The 18,620-nt window shown below is 42.4% G+C and overlaps 2 protein-coding genes across 2 annotated transcripts; both read left to right on the top strand.

The window, feature by feature from the left end:
- Window positions 1-1,691: 1,691 nt before the first annotated feature.
- Window positions 1,692-8,130, top strand: plaat1 (phospholipase A and acyltransferase 1). Its single transcript, XM_085152197.1, has 5 exons — window positions 1,692-3,012; window positions 3,742-3,791; window positions 4,104-4,242; window positions 6,915-7,183; window positions 7,775-8,130. The coding sequence occupies exons 2-5, from the start codon at window positions 3,765-3,767 to the stop codon at window positions 7,874-7,876; spliced, it is 537 nt and encodes a 178-aa protein (XP_085008323.1). The 5' UTR covers window positions 1,692-3,012; window positions 3,742-3,764; the 3' UTR covers window positions 7,877-8,130.
- A 955-nt stretch (window positions 8,131-9,085) lies between these two features.
- On the top strand, window positions 9,086-18,571 carry ftsj3 (FtsJ RNA 2'-O-methyltransferase 3). The gene is made up of 21 exons (XM_085151655.1): window positions 9,086-9,290; window positions 9,427-9,532; window positions 10,036-10,082; window positions 10,185-10,264; window positions 10,404-10,503; window positions 10,715-10,909; window positions 11,033-11,148; window positions 11,337-11,441; window positions 11,560-11,660; window positions 11,818-11,904; window positions 11,993-12,139; window positions 12,327-12,462; window positions 12,592-12,785; window positions 14,277-14,394; window positions 14,542-14,623; window positions 14,759-14,909; window positions 15,086-15,183; window positions 15,766-15,868; window positions 17,488-17,671; window positions 17,753-17,847; window positions 17,939-18,571. The coding sequence occupies exons 1-21, from the start codon at window positions 9,224-9,226 to the stop codon at window positions 18,195-18,197; spliced, it is 2,571 nt and encodes an 856-aa protein (XP_085007781.1). The 5' UTR covers window positions 9,086-9,223; the 3' UTR covers window positions 18,198-18,571.
- The last annotated feature ends 49 nt before the right edge of the window (window positions 18,572-18,620 follow it).

The raw sequence follows: 18,620 nt of genomic DNA, 5'->3' as shown, positions 1-18,620 counted from the left end.
TACATACAGTGCTGTGAACAAGTATTTGCCCTCTTTCTGATTTCTTTTTCTTCTGTGTGTGTTTATTTGTCACACTTTCAGATCTTTTTCAGATCATCAAACAAATTTTAGCATTAGACAAAGATAACCAGAGTAAATACAAAATGCACTTTTTAGATTATGATCAAGAGTGGGGGAAAAAAGCTATCCACGCTTGGCTTTATGTGAAAAAGGTCATTTGAAACCTAATAACTGGTTGTGCCAGTCTTGGCAGCAAGACCTATACTCAAGCAATCATTTTGGTAATTGGCAATGAGTCTTTCACAGCAGTGTGGAGAAATTTTCGCCTACCTTCTTTGCAGAACATTTTTAAATCAGCCAAATTCAGGGAACGAACGGGGCGGACATACTTTGTCTGGATTTTCTGGTAGAAAGCAGAATTCATGGTTTCATCACTTACTGGAAGTTGTCCAAGTCCTGAAGCAGCAAAGCCCCCCCAGACCATCACACTACCACCACCATGTTTGATTGTTACTATGATGTTCCTTTATGGTAAAGTTTCAGCTTTTGTCTCATCAGTCCACAGAATAGTTTCCTAAAACTCCTGAGGATTGTCAAATTTTGGCAGTCAAGCCTTTATGTTCCTTTTGGTCAGCAGTGGTTTCCTCTCTAGAGCTCTCTCATGAATGCCATTTTTCCAGTCTCTTTCTTATTGTTGAATCATGAAATCTGACCTTAACTAGGGCAAGTGAGGCCTGCAGGTCTTTAGATGTTCTGGGTTATTTTGTGACCTTTTGAATAAGTCGTTACTGTCCTCTTGCAATTTTGGTCGGGAAGGTTCGTCACTATCCCAGGTTTTCTCACTGTTGTTCACTGGAGTCTTTAGAAAAGCTTTAGAAATTACCCTAACCCTTCCAGACTGATAGATGTCAATGACTTTGTTTCTCATCTGTTGAGTTTCTTTAGACCGTGGCATGATGTGCTGATTTTTGAGGTCTTCTTGCCAGCTTCACTTTGTCAGACAGGTTCTGTTTTATTGATTTTTTGATTCATTATATCTGGCAGTAATCAGGCCTGAGTGTGAATAGTGACATTAAATTCAGCTTTCTAAAGAAACACACAAAAAAGTGGTTAATCACAGTTAATTTACGATTTACAAAAGTAAGAGTTAACGTCTTTTTTACAGCACTGTATACAGCCAAACTGGTAATCTCAGCAGCAGTTTGGTTACTAAAGTAAAGATTCAAGAGCTTTATTGTCAATACAGTAGTATACACAGTATACAGTGTACCGAAATGCTGTTTCACCCTAAGCCCCCCATGGTGCATTTATACATATATAAAGGATATATCTCCAAGAGATATAAAACTATCCATCCATCCATTCGCTTCCGCTTCTCCTTTTCAGGGTCACAGGGGGCGCTGGAGCCTATCCCAGCTGTCATAGGGCGAGAGGCGGGGTCCACCCTGGACAGGTCGCCAGTCTGTCGCAGGGCCAACACACAGGGACAGACAACCACATTCGCACATTCACACCTAGTGGCAATTTGGATTATCCAATCAACCTATCCCCACAAGCTAGGTTGATTATTTATTTGTAATTCCTAGATATAAAACTAGGAACTAAAAATAAGTAATAAAATTAAGGGATAAAAAGGTACTAATTACTAACTATACAATTCTATACAATTCTATACAATAGAATACTATAATGGTAACTATACAATATTAACTGTACGATAAACAAAGATGAACAAAGACAGGACAGAGACAATACAAAGTGGAATGTGCAGTAGGTATTGAATACCAGTTTCAAGTTATTGTCAGGATATTATTGACGAGACAAGACAAAGACATGTGCAAAATGTGCAAATATAATTTAATTTCGGTGTGTGTTCAGAACTCTGTGACTGAGTGTGCAAAGCATACTGTTCCCAGGACCAGTTGTAGTGGATTTGTGGTAGTTTTTGTTGTTTTTGAGTCTTTTGATGATTATTGCAAGGTGTTTGTAGAGGTGTATGTTTATATCAGTCCTTTTGTGGTAGTGAGTTGAGCGCCCTGCCTGCTTGGGGGAAGAAGCTCTTGCAGTGTCTGGTCGTTACAGTTTTAATGCTGCGAAACCGTCTGCCAGATGGAAGGAGGGAGAACAGTGCATGTGAGGGGTGGAAAGTGTCCTTCACTATGCTGTTCGCACGTCGAATGATGTGTCTGTCAGAGAGTTAGGAGATGGATGTGAGAGGGCCTCCAATGATCCTCTCTGCTGTCCTCACGATCGGCTGCAGAGACTTCTTTTCAGTGAGGGTGCAGTTCCCGTACCAGATAATGATGTAGCAGCAGAGGACGCTCTCAATGGTTCCCCGGTAAAATGATGTGAGGATAGGAGGAGGGAGACTGGCCTTCTTCAGTTTCCTAAGAAAGTGAAGACGTTGTTGGGCTTTCCTCATGATGGTGGTGTTCAGGTTCCAGGAGAGGTCAGCTGATATGTGCACACCCAGGAACTTCACACTGTTGACCATCTCAACAGCAGATCCGTTGATGTGCAGTGGGGTGTGGGCCATTGAGCTCCTCCTGAAGTTAACAACCATCTCTTTAGTCTTCTGAACATTTAGAGACAGGTTGTTATTCTGACACCAGTCCACCAGGTGTTGTACCTAAACTCCACGATATTTTGTGCATCTGTCAGTTTCCAGGAACAGTGATCAGAGTTAATCTGAAACCAGCTATATATGTGCAAACAGCTCCTTCTGAATGGTACAAAAGCAGGCAGGAAATGCCTGTGTGTGCGTGTTTATATGTGTGTGTCACTTTGACAGCTGGGACAAACTGCTATCAGTCAGCACAGCGGACAGTGAAATACCTCCACCAGGACCTCCAGCCTCTCGTTTTGCTTTGAGATATTCAAAATCTGCTCATCCTCTCAGGAACCCGTGTTCGAACCTCTTTTTTTTCTCTTCTCTTGAATTTCTTTATGGTTTTGTGTGAATTTATGATGGGGAATTAAAATGGTGAGGAAGAAAAAGCTGCTGGTGTTTGAGTAAGTACTACTCTTGGACGCCTTTTCTCTTTAAAATGTTTGCTCAGTGTTGCCTATTTGGTCTGTAACCTCGATTTAGCTATTACAATATACTTCTGTCACATGACTTTATACATGTATGTTTCTGTATTTGTGGCAGCTCTCAGATGCTGATGCGGTTTTGATTTGGTGAATAATGTATGGACACTTATTTTCAATGTGTCTTGGGCACCATACATTAATAATGAGATGGATATAGCAGCTGCTCTCCCAGGCAGATATTGATTTCATGCCATCCAAGTGAAATTTTAATCAACATTAAACTCTGACCTTGGGAAATATTCACACTGTAATCATTATCGTCCAGGAAAGAAAAATAAGAGAGAGAGGGAATTAAAGACATGAAATGACAGGTGAAATATTTTTTTCCTGTGTGAAATAACCTGAGCTCAAACTATTTTCTGTCAGCTTCCCTTTTGTGCTGCTGCTATTGTGGCAGCACAGGTGAAACAAGAGCTCATGTGCGTATTGTGCGAGCTGGTGTGTATTGTACGTGCGTGTATGTATGGGTGACCTTTACATTGTGTTTTATCTAGCATTTTCTTGCTCTGGGAATTTTGTTATTTTCCCTTTCGAATCTTATCAGACTAGGAAAGGAAAGTGGAATTTCTCCATCTCTTGGTGTAAAAGCAGTTTGTATTTATCAGCTGAATCGAAAGGATTTTCTCTCTGTTCTTCCTCTCTTCTTAGAATTTGTGGAAGCATGATGTGGGATGGATAAACAACTACAAAACTCTAATGTAAGTTTGCTGGATAATGTGCGTTAGCCATGTGTGTTTTGGGGATTGAATGACAGCAGAGAGGGATACACATATGAGTGAGTGGTCACTCTAGCAGCAGTTTTCCTTATCAGTAATAATTATATAATCTGTAATCATGTAGCAACGATAAGATTTCTCAAATCTAGTGAGAAATGCTTCACATTTTGCAAGTGTGTTACAGATTTCACATTTTCTAAAATGACAAATATTCTATCAACTAAATATTTCTGTTATTTTTGTTATTTAAATGTCCTTTTAAGCATGTATGTCTCTCTGTGGCTCTCTGTGTAGATGGCCTCTAATGACCTGGACCTTCCTGCCCTCTCCGGTGATCCCCAGCCTGGTGACCTCATTGAGATTTTCAGACCAGCCTATCAGCATTGGGCTCTCTACCTGGGAGATGGTTACATCATCAACTTAACTCCTGTTGGTCAGTAAAAGAGTTTCTAACGTAAAACTTGCAGCTATCCTCACAAATCTGACATAAACCCGCTTTATATTATGTTTTAGACTGAGGTTAAAAGGCTCACATCACAAACTACATCCTGATGCTTAATTCAATTAGAGAATAGTTCTCTCTTGGCTCTTGACGGAGGCGGTCGCATTCTTCTCTCTCTCCCTTATCTTTCCTGCTTGGCTTCTCGTGTCTTTTGTATAGTCTCGCTTTCTAACCCTCAAAGAGTTTCTCAGTCTTGTTCTCTAAAACCGAAAGAATTATGAATTTGATCAAGTGGTCCCGTAACGGGATTGACACCTTCCTGGGCTTGGGAGAGCCTGATTGTCCTGCGGAGACATTTGCTGCCGGATACTCGATGGTCGGTTGCATCGTGTGTCTGGCGACACTCTCGATGGAGGACAATGAACGACATCTACCAATTCGGAACCACGATAACAGAGTTCTGGCTGATTGGAGCTGGCTCAGACCTGGCTTATCGAAGTACAAGAAGCGGCTACAGCTGTTCAAAACCCCACAAGTCTGGCCGACATGATAGACGATGGGCAGGGCTGTGAGTACTCAGACTGTGTTTTGAACTCAATATGGATACGATCTTGGAGAAGAACAACGGGAATTGAGAGAATTGGTGACCAGTGACGGACATTAGACCAATTGTAAAATTGGATGCAGTTGTTCGCACTAAACCTAAACATTCACCATCTTCACTCATACGGCCATCCCACTGGCACCAGCTGAAGGCCTGCCAAGGTTGAAGCTGACTGGAACAACAACCTTCCTTCAAGGCTATCCGCGCTGATCGATTGTTGACTTTTGCATAACCGGGTGAAGAGACACTTTCTCTCGGTTGAACATGGAACACGCACACGCATGTACACTGACACAGACCTACACTCACCCCCACCCCCTCCAAACGCCTTCGAAGCTCATGTCTTTATGTTGTGAGATGTGATGATTTATGTGCTGAGGTGTTTTTTCTGTTGTCAAACTGATCTCCCTGTTGGAGCTCAGTCTGGGAGGAGTTATTTTTCTCCTCGCCTTTCTCATGTTGTGCATTTTCCATTGTTATACCTCTCTGACCTGTCTTCCCCATGTGATGTTTGTCTAATGTATGTATGGTCGGAGGGTAAGATGGCGCCGGCAAAGGTCGGCAGCCTTAACCCAATTTCCTTCGGGGTCAACCTTCAGGATCAATAAAGTTTTATTGAATTGAATTGAATTCAAATTAATTTTAGCTTTGTTTATTTCACTAAGGTCTGGGCACTTCATAACTCCTGAGATGTCGTTTATCAAATAATTGAAGGAAGAGTGAAAGGAGGTTAAAAATTAATACACTACAACTTCATTGACCTGTTAAACTGAAATACCCACTCTGACACCACTGTGCAGTGACTAGTAACATGTAACATGTACAGTAACATGTAAACTAATTCAGGTATGAAAATACTGATAAATCACTGATTTGTGCATGAAATGTTTGTGTCCATAAATCATGCACACATTTTTGTGTATGCACTGTTAGTAAGTGAGGGCCATTGATCCAGATGCAGCTTTGCAAACCTAAACTCTCCTGTCATGCTCATTTTTAGAGAAAAGAGGCTTTATCTTGGCAAACTATTCATACTGGTTCAGTATTTTTCTAGCTGTCATGAATTTTAACATTCAACATGCCAACTGAAGCCTTTAGTCTGAGATGTAGCTCTTGGGTCATCGTGGGGCTATGATGTCCACTCCTGGGAATGTTGTAGGATCGTGTTTACACACGTCTGAATGCTCCAGGCCAGCAAACTGCAGAAACTTTATAGAGGTGCTCACACTTTTTGATGATTATGTGCATTTTCCAGGGAAAGAGAGAGGATGTTCTTAATTTTTCACAAATACACCCAGAGTCCTGTAAAAATGTCCTTTTTCATAGTGAACTGCATTCACTGTGAAACGGGCTGGGATAACATATCACAATTTTCACCCCCTTTTAACCAAAACTTGTTTTTACCCTTTTTTGACAAGCGTGTGGCCCCTGTTATCTGCAGATGTTGGCATCCCCTCCCCCTGTTTCATACTTGAAAACGTCCCCATTTCTATCCGGTCTTTTAGTCTGATGTCATTAGCTGTTTCTGGGTCCAAACTCTGCGTCAGGTCCCAAAGTCAAATGAACACTGCGGTATAACTGAGCGTTACAAACTGTCTAAATTCTTTCATCTTAATAAAATGATCAGCGTTGCTGCTTTACCAGGTGTAACAATTCAGTTTAACATCCAGGCATCCATGAAAACAGAAGTTATGAAATTTAACTGAGTTTGAAGTTAGCAGGAGGTTAGCTCGCTAGTTTCCACCTGAACATGATAGAGCATGTTCTGACTGAGAGATTTTAAAAAAAAAAAAAGAAAACGTACAGCTCAGTTGTTCTCTTGGCTGAAGTTTGGTCCGTTTACAGCATCCTGTGATTGCATTTGTCTCTAAACATCGGGAACCCTCACGTTAACTTTTATCGAGTGGAAAAAAGGTTAGCGTTCATCCTCCAGCTTCACTGTGCTAATGTGTTTATATCTGGTCTTTAAGTCTGGCATCATTAGCTTTAGCCTACAGAAGAGTCTTTCTTCTCTTCCCTTTGACAATTTAAATTAAAATCATCTCCTCCTTTCCCACAGATGAGAGCCAGGCAGCTGCCATGTCCAGTGTGAAGTCTGTCTTCAGCAGGAAGGCAGTGGTACGCATGCAGCTACTGAAGGAGGTAGTGGGAAGTGATTCCTACCGTGTCAACAACAAGTATGACCACAACCACACACCCCTCCCTGTCTGTGAAATCATCCAGCGGGCACAAGTCCTCATTGGCCAGGAGGTCTCTTATGACTTGCTGGGGAGCAACTGCGAGCACTTCGTTACCCTTCTTCGTTACGGGGAGGGGGTGTCTGAGCAGGTCTCTCATTGTTTGTTCTGCTTCTGTCTGGTGTGTCACTAAAAGCGACTAATAAATCCAAAACATTGGCCCTGTCATAGTCTCACATTGTCAGACATTTAAAAACATTGACCAAAGTGGCAAATCAGAGTGAACCTTAACATCAGGGATTTATCCATCCCAGGGCTCTACTATACCACTAAAATGAAAACATGATACTTTGTCCCAAAATATAATTCATAATTCTATTTTCACCCACATATAATCTTAGAATTGCTTTAATTATGACCATGTTCTGTATTGAAAACAACAACATCCAAATCTACTTTAAAGCTAGTAAGAGCCAAATACATCCTGCCAAAGCCCTAATCTATACACAACAAATCAGCTTTGAATTAAATAATCAGCTCAAAACAGTTTACGGTAAAAAAAAGGTTTACTGTAAATAAATGTGTTGTTGCCTGCTTCCTCTTATAAGTTACAGACTAATGAGTTAGTCTTGTTAAGTTTGGAATCATGCTGTATTGTGAATATGCAATAAAATCAATCAGCCTCTGCTGCTCCTATTCTAACCAGCAGTCCACGCCCTGCCCCTCCTTCTTGTCTCCACAGGCTTCACGAGCCATTGGGGCCATCAGTTTGGTGACGGCAGCAGCCAGTGCCTTCTCAGTCCTGGGACTGATCAACACACGGTCCAGAAACAGGCCTTTCTGACAGCTGTAGTCTTCACTAAAGTGTTTTCCCTAAATTCATTTGGCTGTGATAAAAAATAACAAAATAAACATTGATAAAGATTTAAAAAATGATGTTATGTTTATTAACAAACCCCATATACTATTACAATATGGCCGCAGTTGTTTGTTGATCCAGTCTTTGTTGTAGGCGGGAGTTATGAATTATTTGACCAAATTATTTTTTTTAACCCATGGAGCAATAATCATAGTTTGATGGGGTTGGGTTAATTGGTGAATCTTTGTTTTGAATGAAAACAAAGGTGTGGTGTGGTGAATCTAAATTGCCTGTAGGTGTGAATAGTTGTCTGTCTCTTTGCGACAGATGGGTGACCTGTCCAGGGTGTACCCCGCTCCTTGCCCTATAGCAGCTGGGATTAGCTCCTAAAGAGATGGATGGACAGAAATGTATCATCACCTTTGTAACTGAAAAACTATAAGCACGCCGGACACCAGTATAGGCCAGAGTAAATACTGTAGATCCCTGTTTTCTGTAATTTCAGCAAACCAAGCATGGTGTGTTATTTTCACTTAATTAATTTTTGATCTGTAAACAGTGATGCCATTAGATGAAAGCAAATAATGGGTAATGGAGAGTTGTTGAATGAATGAATTACAGTCTTATTTTACGTTGCTCAGACTGCCATGGTAAATGGCCTGTATTTGTATAGCACTTTACTTAGTCCCTAAGGACCCCAAAGCGCTTTACACTACATCCAGTCATCCACCCACAGGTGGTGGCAGCTACATTGTAGCCACAGCTGCCCTTGGGCGCACTGACAGAGGTGAGGCTGCCGGACACTGGCGCCCTCTGACCACCACCAGTGGGCAACAGATGAAGTGTCTTGCCCAAGGACACAACGACCGAGACTGTCGGGGCTCAAACCGGCAACCTTCTGATTACAAGACGAACTGCCAACTCTTGAGCCACGATCGCCCTGTATGCATGACAAGAACAGTCCTTCTCCCTCAATAGCAATTCATAAACATGGGCTATTTTTGTGTGTCTAGTACTAATCTTGTCCATATAACTGGATATATTTATAGCAGCAACAGCATTAATAATAATAATAATAATAATAATAATAATAATAATAATAATAATAATAATAATAATAATGCATTTTATTTAAGATATCGTAGTAATGTGTTGTTAACAGCAGGTGGCGGAACATGCGCGAAACTAACAAACAAATCCGAAGAAGAAGAAGTGTGACGTCGTAGTCCTGCGCCGGCACGTGTACACGTGCTGTTTTCATAGGCAGAGGGGTGTTTTGAGTGTGTGACATATCTGTGTGTTAAGGTCCGGCGTAAAAGTAAAGCAGCAAATATGGGGAAGAAACTTAAGGTCGGAAAGACCCGGAAAGATAAATTCTACCACCTGGCCAAAGAAACAGGTAGAGTACCGGAAAACAACACGAGCTCGAGACTGTCGTGATATTAGCATTAGCAGGCTAAAGCTCCGATCGATATAAAGTGTGGGTTGCAGACTGCTGGCAATCTTTTAAATCTCCTTTTTTGTGTTATTTTTAGGTTATCGCTCTCGTTCCTCCTTCAAACTGATCCAGCTTAACCGTAAGTTCCAGTTTCTGCAGAAAGCCCGAGCTCTGGTGGATCTGTGCGCTGCACCTGGAGGGTGGTAAGCATCCCGTCACCAGACATGCCATCGTATGTGGTAACAAAAGGAAAAGAAGTAACCCCTCTGGGGGGAAGCTGGCCAGTTGACCACTTTGCAGTCTTTGGTCATTCGCTTTTGTCACATGTGAACGATCACCAAAGGTCTTTGTTATAACAAGTGGCAGCTGAGTCAGGGACAGAGAGAAAAGAGCGACCACGTTGACAGAAGTGTTAGGGGAGAAAGTCAGGGAAGAGGAGCTGACTGGTGATTGTACAGTTGCAGTTTGTGTAAAGTTGCATTAACTTAGGACCGTGTGTGACCAACCTCGACCTCCTCTCTGGTGAGCACGACTCTGGTTCACTATAATCACAGACTTTCTTTTGCTGTGATTACAAGATAAAATGCACGAGCCTTACAGAAATGACAATACGGTACAATACGTCATGACAGAAGCGAAAACGGATAAATGAGTGATTTGTACTATGCAAAATAATCAAAGTTGAATTCAAAATCTCCTTTTCCAGGTTGCAGGTAGCGTCTAAGTTTATGCCTGTTTCAAGTCTGATTATCGGTGAGTGCAAATTTCTCCAATGACTCTGTTTCTGTTATGCTTCTAAAGCAGCTGTAATGCGTGTGACAATACTTCCCCATAAGAGTGGTTTCTTCTTCTCAGGTGTTGACTTGGTCCCCATTAAACCCATCCCCAACGTGGTGACACTTCAAGAAGACATCACCACTGAGAAATGCAGACAGGTGAGAAAACTGCTGCTGTTCACAGCATCACTGAAAAAACATAAAATCAGAGATGATATTTCAACAGTAGAGATGTGGACAGCCAACGCTGTGTTTGTGACATGGTTTTAACTGATGAGACACTCTTTCCGTTGTACAGTCTCTCAGAAAGGAGCTTCAGACTTGGAAAGTGGATGTTGTGTTAAACGATGGAGCCCCAAATGTGGGAGCTAACTGGCAGCACGATGCCTTTTCCCAAGGTGAGTCGAGACAAAACGTCTAGAGATCAGACTGCAGTAAAACAGCATTCACACTGTCCAAAAATTATTTAATTTGGTTGATAAGGATTGTAAGGGGTTCTTCTTTGATACATCCTTACCACTCTTTGATTTTGTCTCTGTTATGCCGAAACTAGTTCATGTCCATTTTCCACAGTATTTGGCATTGAAATCCTCCCTTTTTCACCCACAGCTCACTTGACTCTCATGGCTCTGAAGTTGGCCTGTGAGTTTCTTACCAAAGGAGGCACCTTTGTCACCAAGGTGTTTCGCTCCAAAGACTACCAGCCTCTGCTCTGGATCTTCCAGCAGTTCTTCAAGAAGGTACAGGCCACCAAACCACAGGCATCCAGGAATGAGTCTGCTGAGATCTTTGTCATCTGTCAGGGTCGGTGTCATTAGCACAACCTTTATTATTTCATTCGCTTTTTGAAGACAATAAATAATGACCTTCATTTTGACCTTGTTCTTGAGTAAGCCTCACCTAAACCTCCCCCATTGTCATCATCAGGTTTTGTTGCCCCGGACAAAATCGACAGCAAGTTCTTTGACCCCAAGTATGCATTCAAAGAGGTGGAGGTGCAGGCCAAAACTGTGAAGGAGCTGATCCCTGTAAAGAAGCCAAAGGCATGTATACTGACAAGTGTTTGGTCACGATAAGCATGTCAGATCTGGCTGTGATTGCCTGTTATGAACTTTTTAGCTTTTAAACACTTTGTTTTATTTGTCAGTCACAAGGTTTAAGACTTACTTTAAGGCACATTTGAGCCCAGAAATGAACCATCAGTGATGAAGCAGCTCTTCTTCTGTTGCAGGCGGAGGGATATACAGATGGAGATCTGACGCTCTACCACAGTTTCACGGTGACCGATTTTCTGAAAGCCGAGAACCCGGTTGACTTTCTGGGAAAAGCCAGTGAGGTGAGCTTTTTTTGTTTGTGTGTGTGTGTGTGGGGGGGGGGGGGGGGGGCTTTGAGACAGTCCTGTTAAGAATAAGAACTAAGAAGAAAACGTGCTTTTCTTGCTCTGTCTCATTCAGATCACCTTCAACAATCCTGATCTGGAGTTTCACTCAGCAACCAGCAATGAAATAAAGGAGTGTTGTCGTGACATCAAAGTCCTGGGCCGCAAAGAACTCCGGTGAGCTTTTCCATCTCTCGCCACGTTTGTGCTTTAGTAAGCTGCTGCTACTTTACTGTGCTTGCACATCACATACATCAGATGGTGTGAGAACGTGTTGTAGCATGAAGTGTTGTTAACACGGGCCGTGTTTGCATGTCTTTTCTCACGTTTGCAGCCTGCTGCTGAACTGGAGGTCAAAGCTGAGGAGATACCTAGCTAGGAAACTGAAAGACGAGGCTAAGCAGCTCGACCAGGAGATCAGGTTTAAAAAAAAGAAAAGAAAAAGCAGTTTAAGTATTGAATCTTTGTTAAAGTGTGTCACACATAAATCATCTCTACATTGTTTTTAGCTTAAGCTCGGATGAAGAAGGGAGCAATTCAGAGGAAGAAGCAGGAAAGAAGGAGGATGAAGAGGAGGAGGGTGAGGACAATGAGGAGGAAGAAATGGTGAAAAAGCTGGCAGAGCTGAAAGCTGAGGAGGTGGCTGAGCTCAAACGGTATGAACCGCTTTAGTTTTTTGTGTTTTCTGTGACATTAATTCCTCATGTTTCCTACTTTGTCTTGATAGGTGCATCTTGCCTTAAAGAGAAGCAACACTTTACTTTTAGTTTCACCTCTCTTAGCTTTTGCCACGGATGCAGTTGTAGGGGCAAACCAAGAAACTGTCTCTTGCTGATTTGGCAGGAAGAAGAGGAAACTGCTGAAGGAGCAGCGGAAGCAGAGAGAGAGAGTGGAGCTGAAGATGGATCTACCGGGTGTGTCCATCGCCTCCACTGAGGACTCGTCCTTGTTCTCTCTCGTCTCCATCAAGAAGAAAAAGGTAAACGTCACACGCTGCTTCCCAAAAGCACCAAACTCAAGATCAGAATACCGCTGATTCCCACAGAGTTCAAGTACCACAAGCTTTATCACCGAGAAGCGGCTTCATGTTAATTTCTCTGTCCCTCAGGTGCTTGTTGACATATCAAAGGGGGACATGAAGGCAGCGGACACTCTGGTAGATGAAGACGATGATTTTCACCTCTCCGATGAAGATGGCGATGATGCAGATAAAATGTCACTGGCATCTGATTTGGATGACGAGGATCTGGAAGAGGTGGAACGGCGACAAAAGGAGCTGGAAAAGAAAGCACCAAAAAAGAAGTAAGAGGCCATTCAGAGCAAAAGCACTCTGAGGTACTGGTGATGTGGTGCCTGGCTCTGTAGGAGTTCTCTTTAGAAAGGTGTTAAGCACTGAATAGCATGTATACATTAGGGCTGTGTATCGTCACTGATTTCTAGATTCGATTCTATTCCGATTCACAAGGTCCTGAATCGATTTGATCCACGATTCAATTCGATTCGATTTGATTTGATTCAATTCGATTTTAATCTGGGAAATGTTGCCTCAGACAGTCAGAAATATTATAATTCAGATCAGTACATTTACATATTTTTCTATCTATAAAAAGGCAGCTGACACTTTCCAGACTTTATCAAAGGTGTGAGCATCACAGCAGATGCCTTTGTGTCAAAGCAGCTGAAGATAAAACACAGAAAACACATGAAGCTGATTTTCCTGTTCTGGGATTTTATAAAAATATTCTGCAGTAGATCAAAAACGAAAGAAAACCATTAATCAACATATGAACATTACCTCTGAAGTTACAGCGGTTTTATTACAGACACAGCGTTTTGCATTTTGTATAATTTTAAAAAGTTTAAATTTGTTCAGAAGCCTGTTGAACGGCAGAAATTAGGTTTTCTTTTCGGAAGTAAGTAAAAGGGAAAAAAAAACAGCGGCCGACAGCCTGTAAACAACGGTAGACTTGTGCGTAACAAGCAAGCGAATAATGCAGAAAACTGATTTCGGGGATAGACGGGAAACTGTTCATGAAGTACAGAGAGAGAGAGAGAGAGAGCTGTGCATGAAGTGTGATTTTATCCTGGTGGAAGCAAAACAGTAAAAGTCAGAGTGAATTCATGACGATGTTTATGTGAAGCTTAGTTTGGATCTTCTTTTGCTGCTGGTTCGGTCAATATTGTTTGGAGAGACATCAAACTAACAGCTTCAGAATCAGCGCATAAAGGGCGTAAACACAAAGCTCGACCCGCCGAAACATCAGAATCAGCGAGCTGTCGGCTTTCAGCCCCGACCGTGTCTGTGCCGTCGGGTGAGAAAGGCGACATCTCACTGATTCTGATGTTTTGGCGGGTCCGCGCTTTGTGTTTACGTCTTTGTGCAGAAGCCGTGTTCCTGCTCTCATTTACTGTTTTAAATGTTTGGTGGTTGTCGAAAATTTGTGACGTTTCACCTGAGATTCTGGAATTTTGGGCAAAATACATTTATATTAAAAAAGGATTTTAATGAATCGATATGACGTTATCCAAGCCAGAATTGATTTTAATCGATGAATCGATTATTAAAACCCACCCCTAGTATACATGTTCAGTGAGTACAAATTATTTTATTTTTTACCAGAGTTGGTCTCAAACTAGACTGATTTACTAGAATTGTTATTGTCATTCCACAAGTTTGATGCTTACTGTTTTTCCCTGGAAGCTTAAGTCTGTTTATTTATTTTTTTTACCAGAAAGAATGCCCAACCTTTCTAGAAGAGCTTCAAGTTCACGATTCATTTCTGTGGTTTTCAGAGTAAAGTTTACCAACCAAGAGGAGGAGGAGGATGAAGAGCAGGATGGTGGCTTGGTGGTGGAACTAGAGGGAAAAGATGAGAAGATGGAGCGACAGGCCGACCTGTGGTTCAGCAAGGTATGTGTTTGACTCGTAACGCAACATCTAAAGCTCAGGTATTCTTCTGCTGCACCTGTTCACTGTGTGATGTGGCACCTGCTTCCTACTTGATTTCTGATCTTTCGCCGTGCTTTGTGTGTAAATGTGCTGATGTTGTACCCGTAGGGCATCTTCTCTGAGATCGGCCTCGAAGGAGACGCAGAGAGCGAGCTCAAACAGACCGAGTGGCTCCGGACTAAACAGTCAGGTGTGAAGTGTTTCTCCTCCTCGTGTTCATGTCTTCACACTCACACGTTCACATACATGTTATTTTTCACAGCTTTAAATGAAATTGTGTTTGTGAGGGGCTAGTAGCTATCCTTGTATGTATTCTTACTTCTAGGAAAAGGCAAAAAGAGGAAAGCTGAGGAAGACATAAAGGAGGAGGAGCAGCAGCAAGAAGCTGCTCTGCCAGAGGAGGAAAAGGCAGGACCATCACTGGAAGCTGCAGAGGAGAGTGACAGTGACTCGGATGACAGCAGCGATGATGAAACGTAAAAGCACATTAAGTGTGGCTCTCTTTAGTCCAGTGTGTTACATAATTAATAAGCTTTGTTTGATTGCGCAACTGAAAAGAAATCTGCAATATTTCCAATTTCTTAAAACTGTTCTTAACAGCAGATGAACTAATGCTAATATACAGGTGACATGTTCATCGGTTTCCTTTTAGGGAGATTACCAGAATGAAGCAGGCTCGGGGGGCTGGTGGAGTATCAGGAGAGGTCGACGATGACGGCGACTTCCAGGTTGTTCCTGTCGAAAGTACCAGTGAGTATGACAGTGAGGTCCTCAGCATCCCCAAACACTTCTCGTCATCATCTAAATGTCGCATATAGACATTTCTTTATTTATGCACATGGCTCCAGAACAATTGACAGAGCTCATCTTATGCCCTACGTTTGAAGCCCTACAAAGAAACTATGCTTTTGCCAGGCAGCACATAATTCTCCAATCTTCTAAATTGTTTGCTTGTCAGTTTTCGAGTGCTGAAACTCTTCCTCAGTGCATCTTTGCACTCAGTGGTGAACCTTTAGTCTGCCAGTCAGTTTTCATGCTTGGTGAGCGCCCCCTGTTGCACGGTGCTGCGTGCTGGCACCCATCCATTTTGGTGTTGCACCTCTCAACTCTTTTGTAACCTGAAGTATTGCACTGCTGCTGCCACAGCTGGGTTGAAAACTCATTTGAATAACCCGCATGGTTTCCAATGAAAGTGCTCTTAAGTTAAATAACATGCACCATTGCATCTCAGCAATATTTGATATGTCTATATGTCCTATCTCATGCTTTAGAGCTTATATTCTGTTTTTAGCCTGTGTGTGTGTAACTCTGGATGACTGACTGTTTCTTTAGGTAAGAAAGCTAGAATCCTGAGTCCAGAAGGCCTGGCACTCGGCACTCAGATCGCTACATCTAAGAAGAGGGCAAGGGACCTGGTGGACAGCTCCTTCCACAGGTGTGTGCGCTTTGGATCTTTTTCCATTACAATCCAGAACTAGCAAATGTCCGTGGTTGTCATCATAGCGATGAACTCTGCTGCCTGTATCATCACCAGGACCCCTTCTGTCCACCACATCATTCCTGTCCTGCAGCAGCTTCATTGGCTCCCGGTCAAATATCGCATCAATTTCAAAATACTCTTGTACACATTTAAGGCTATTCATCATCTCTCTCCTCCATATCTCTCTGACCTGGTTAAGATCACCGCCCCATCTCGTTTTCTCAGATCTTCTTCTTCCCTTTCACTCTCCGTCCCTTCCCCCCGTCTTGTAACCATGGGGAGCCGGGCTTTCAGCTGCTCTGCTCCACGACTCTGGAATTCCCGACCTCCTGATTTAAGAAACATCTCTTCCTTCTCTCTCTTTAAGTCCAAACTCAAAACCCACTTGTACAAAATAGCTTATCCCACATAACCTCTCCACTTTCCTATTTTATTTGTTTATGTCTTATCCTTTTATGATTCTGTAAACTTCTTGCTTTTATGTTGCTTTTATTCTGCTGTGTACAGTGACCTTGAGTGTTTTGAAAGGCGCTTTCAAATAAAATGTATTATTATTATTATTATTATTAATGCTGCTGAGCGTTCTGTGACCTTATTAGTATACGACACGAACGCTATAACAAAGGTGGATGTCAAAGTGTTGATGCACCTGGGAGGGCTGTTCTATATGATGAAATATGTCGGATGACGACAGGAAAATATCTGTCGCTTCATGTTACGCGCCATCGTTTGTTTCGTGGTGTCACAAAAAAAACCTGTATACGGCAGTAACTTGTTTTTCTCTTCTACCACCTACGCAAGAATCACGTGAAGGAGTGTGGAGAGGGTTTATGGATGAGAAGAAAAGAGCCGTCAGGTGGTCAAAATAAACCTTAGGCTCAAACGTTAGAACAGGCTTTTCCCTGCAGCACGCCATGTAATAACTACTGAAGAAGAAAATGGCAGCCGTTACAACTTATGTCTAAAAAAATATCGTTTTATGTATCGGTTAAAACGCTCGACTCCAGGTGCACGACGCCCACACTTCACACAGGTCGAGTTGCCCGAGATTCACAGAATTTACAGAAAATGCACCGTTTTGTGATTTATATCGTTGTCGGGATGAGAAATTGTTATATGGAGATTTTGATCAAATGGCACAGCCCTAATACCTGGTGCTCCGTCTGTGGCTTTTCAGCAGACTCTGGGACCATGGCGTTGTTTTTTTGGGGGGTTTTGTAGCCATTTCAGGTTTCAAAAAGGGCAGTTTTGATTTTTTGGAAGGAGACGCTCGCGCGACTCATCGAGTGACGCCACTGACCAGCTAATCGGTGGCACGCACTCTGACGACGTCACATTTTAGTACCTGCTCGGATTGCTTGGAACCCCAGTCGAGCAGTGGTACCAGCTACTATGACCTAAAACTTTGCTGAGTCAATCCCAATAGGTACTAATGGAAAAGAATCTGCCTTTCAGATTGCTGATTGCATCTAACGATGCGTATACTTGGGTTAACATTTGTTTTTGACAAATAAGGCTTAAACCTGCTGGAATGAGTGAAGATCACGAATAACACCTTGTGCATGCCGTTTCAGGTTCGCCACCTCTGACGAGCCGTGGGAAGTACCGGAGTGGTTCCTCGATGATGAACGGAAACACCGGAAGAGGCCGGTGCCGGTCACCAAGGAGATGGTGGAGGAATACAAAGAAAAATGGAAGGAGATCAATGCTCGGCCAATCAAACGAGTTGCTGAGGCCAAGGCCAGGAAGAAGAGAAGGGTAAAACACTTGTAGCCCGAGGAGCTTTTCGAAGTAATCGGTGTATTTCCGAATGTATTAATTCCGCCGTTTCTTTTCAAGACGTTGAAAAAAATGGAGCAGGCCAAGAAGAAAGCAGAAGCGGTTGTCAACACAGTGGACATCTCTGAGAGGGAGAAGATGGCTCAGCTGAAGAGGTATGTTGTCACATCTGTGGGGCTGCGAAGACAAAACTAACTGGCTGTTTTACCCAGGAGAAAATTTCAATACTGTTTGTGTTTCTTTCAGTATATACAAGAAAGCCGGCTTGGGGAAAGAAAAGAGAGAAGTAACATACGTTGTGAGCAAAAAGGGCACTGGGAAGAAGGTGAGACGGCCTCCTGGTGTCAAAGGAGTCTTCAAGGTGGTGGACGGGCGTATGAAGAAAGATTTGCGGGGAATGCAGAGAAAAGAACAACGCGCTAAAGGAGGCAAAGGAAAGCACGGAAAGGGACGACAGGCTAAGGGTGGCAAAGGAGGGGTGAAGAGTGGTAAAGGGCGAAAATGAAAATGCATTTGAGTTTCTAATTTTCGTTATTATTATTGAACTCCCTGGACTCGTGTTATAACTGAGCATTTGTGGAGCTTGGTGAACTAAGATGGTTCAGTTTTGGCTCCTGTATCACAGACAAAATAAACATGAGTCTCTGTTTTGGAACCTTTGCTGGATTTCTTAAAGCCCTGGAGACCTCAGACATGTCTGGGAGATATGACATCCAGGTTTTATGTATACGTCTTTGTGAAGATGTTGCTGATTTGCCTTGAACCCCCTGGAAGGAAGAGGATTCACTGAACAGCTTAACTGTAAAATGCAGTAAAAGTTTATTGATAAATGTTTGTCTCGTGTAAATACCAATCTTTGCAATAAAGTTTTTGTTCAGATTGGTTGTTCAAGCATTTAAAAAAAAAAAAATTTAATCCTTTGTCTAAT

Source organism: Neolamprologus multifasciatus, chromosome 23 (genome assembly GCF_963576455.1).
Source record: "Neolamprologus multifasciatus chromosome 23, fNeoMul1.2, whole genome shotgun sequence".
In the NCBI taxonomy this organism is placed as follows: domain Eukaryota; kingdom Metazoa; phylum Chordata; class Actinopteri; order Cichliformes; family Cichlidae; genus Neolamprologus; species Neolamprologus multifasciatus.
Note: the sequence above shows the minus strand (reverse complement) of the source record. Positions and strands in the feature narration are given on the sequence as shown.

Coding starts and splice junctions, on each gene's coding strand:
- plaat1 (XM_085152197.1), top strand. CDS start 3,765: ATGGATAAACAACTACAAAACTCTAAT. Junction 4,243..6,914: donor CATCAACTTAACTCCTGTTG/GTCAGTAAAAGA, acceptor CCTTTCCCACAG/ATGAGAGCCAGGCAGCTGCC. Junction 7,184..7,774: donor GGGAGGGGGTGTCTGAGCAG/GTCTCTCATTGT, acceptor TTGTCTCCACAG/GCTTCACGAGCCATTGGGGC.
- ftsj3 (XM_085151655.1), top strand. CDS start 9,224: ATGGGGAAGAAACTTAAGGTCGGAAAGACCCGGAAAGATAAATTCTAC. Junction 14,910..15,085: donor GACAGCAGCGATGATGAAAC/GTAAAAGCACAT, acceptor GTTTCCTTTTAG/GGAGATTACCAGAATGAAGC. Junction 17,848..17,938: donor AAGATGGCTCAGCTGAAGAG/GTATGTTGTCAC, acceptor TGTTTCTTTCAG/TATATACAAGAAAGCCGGCT.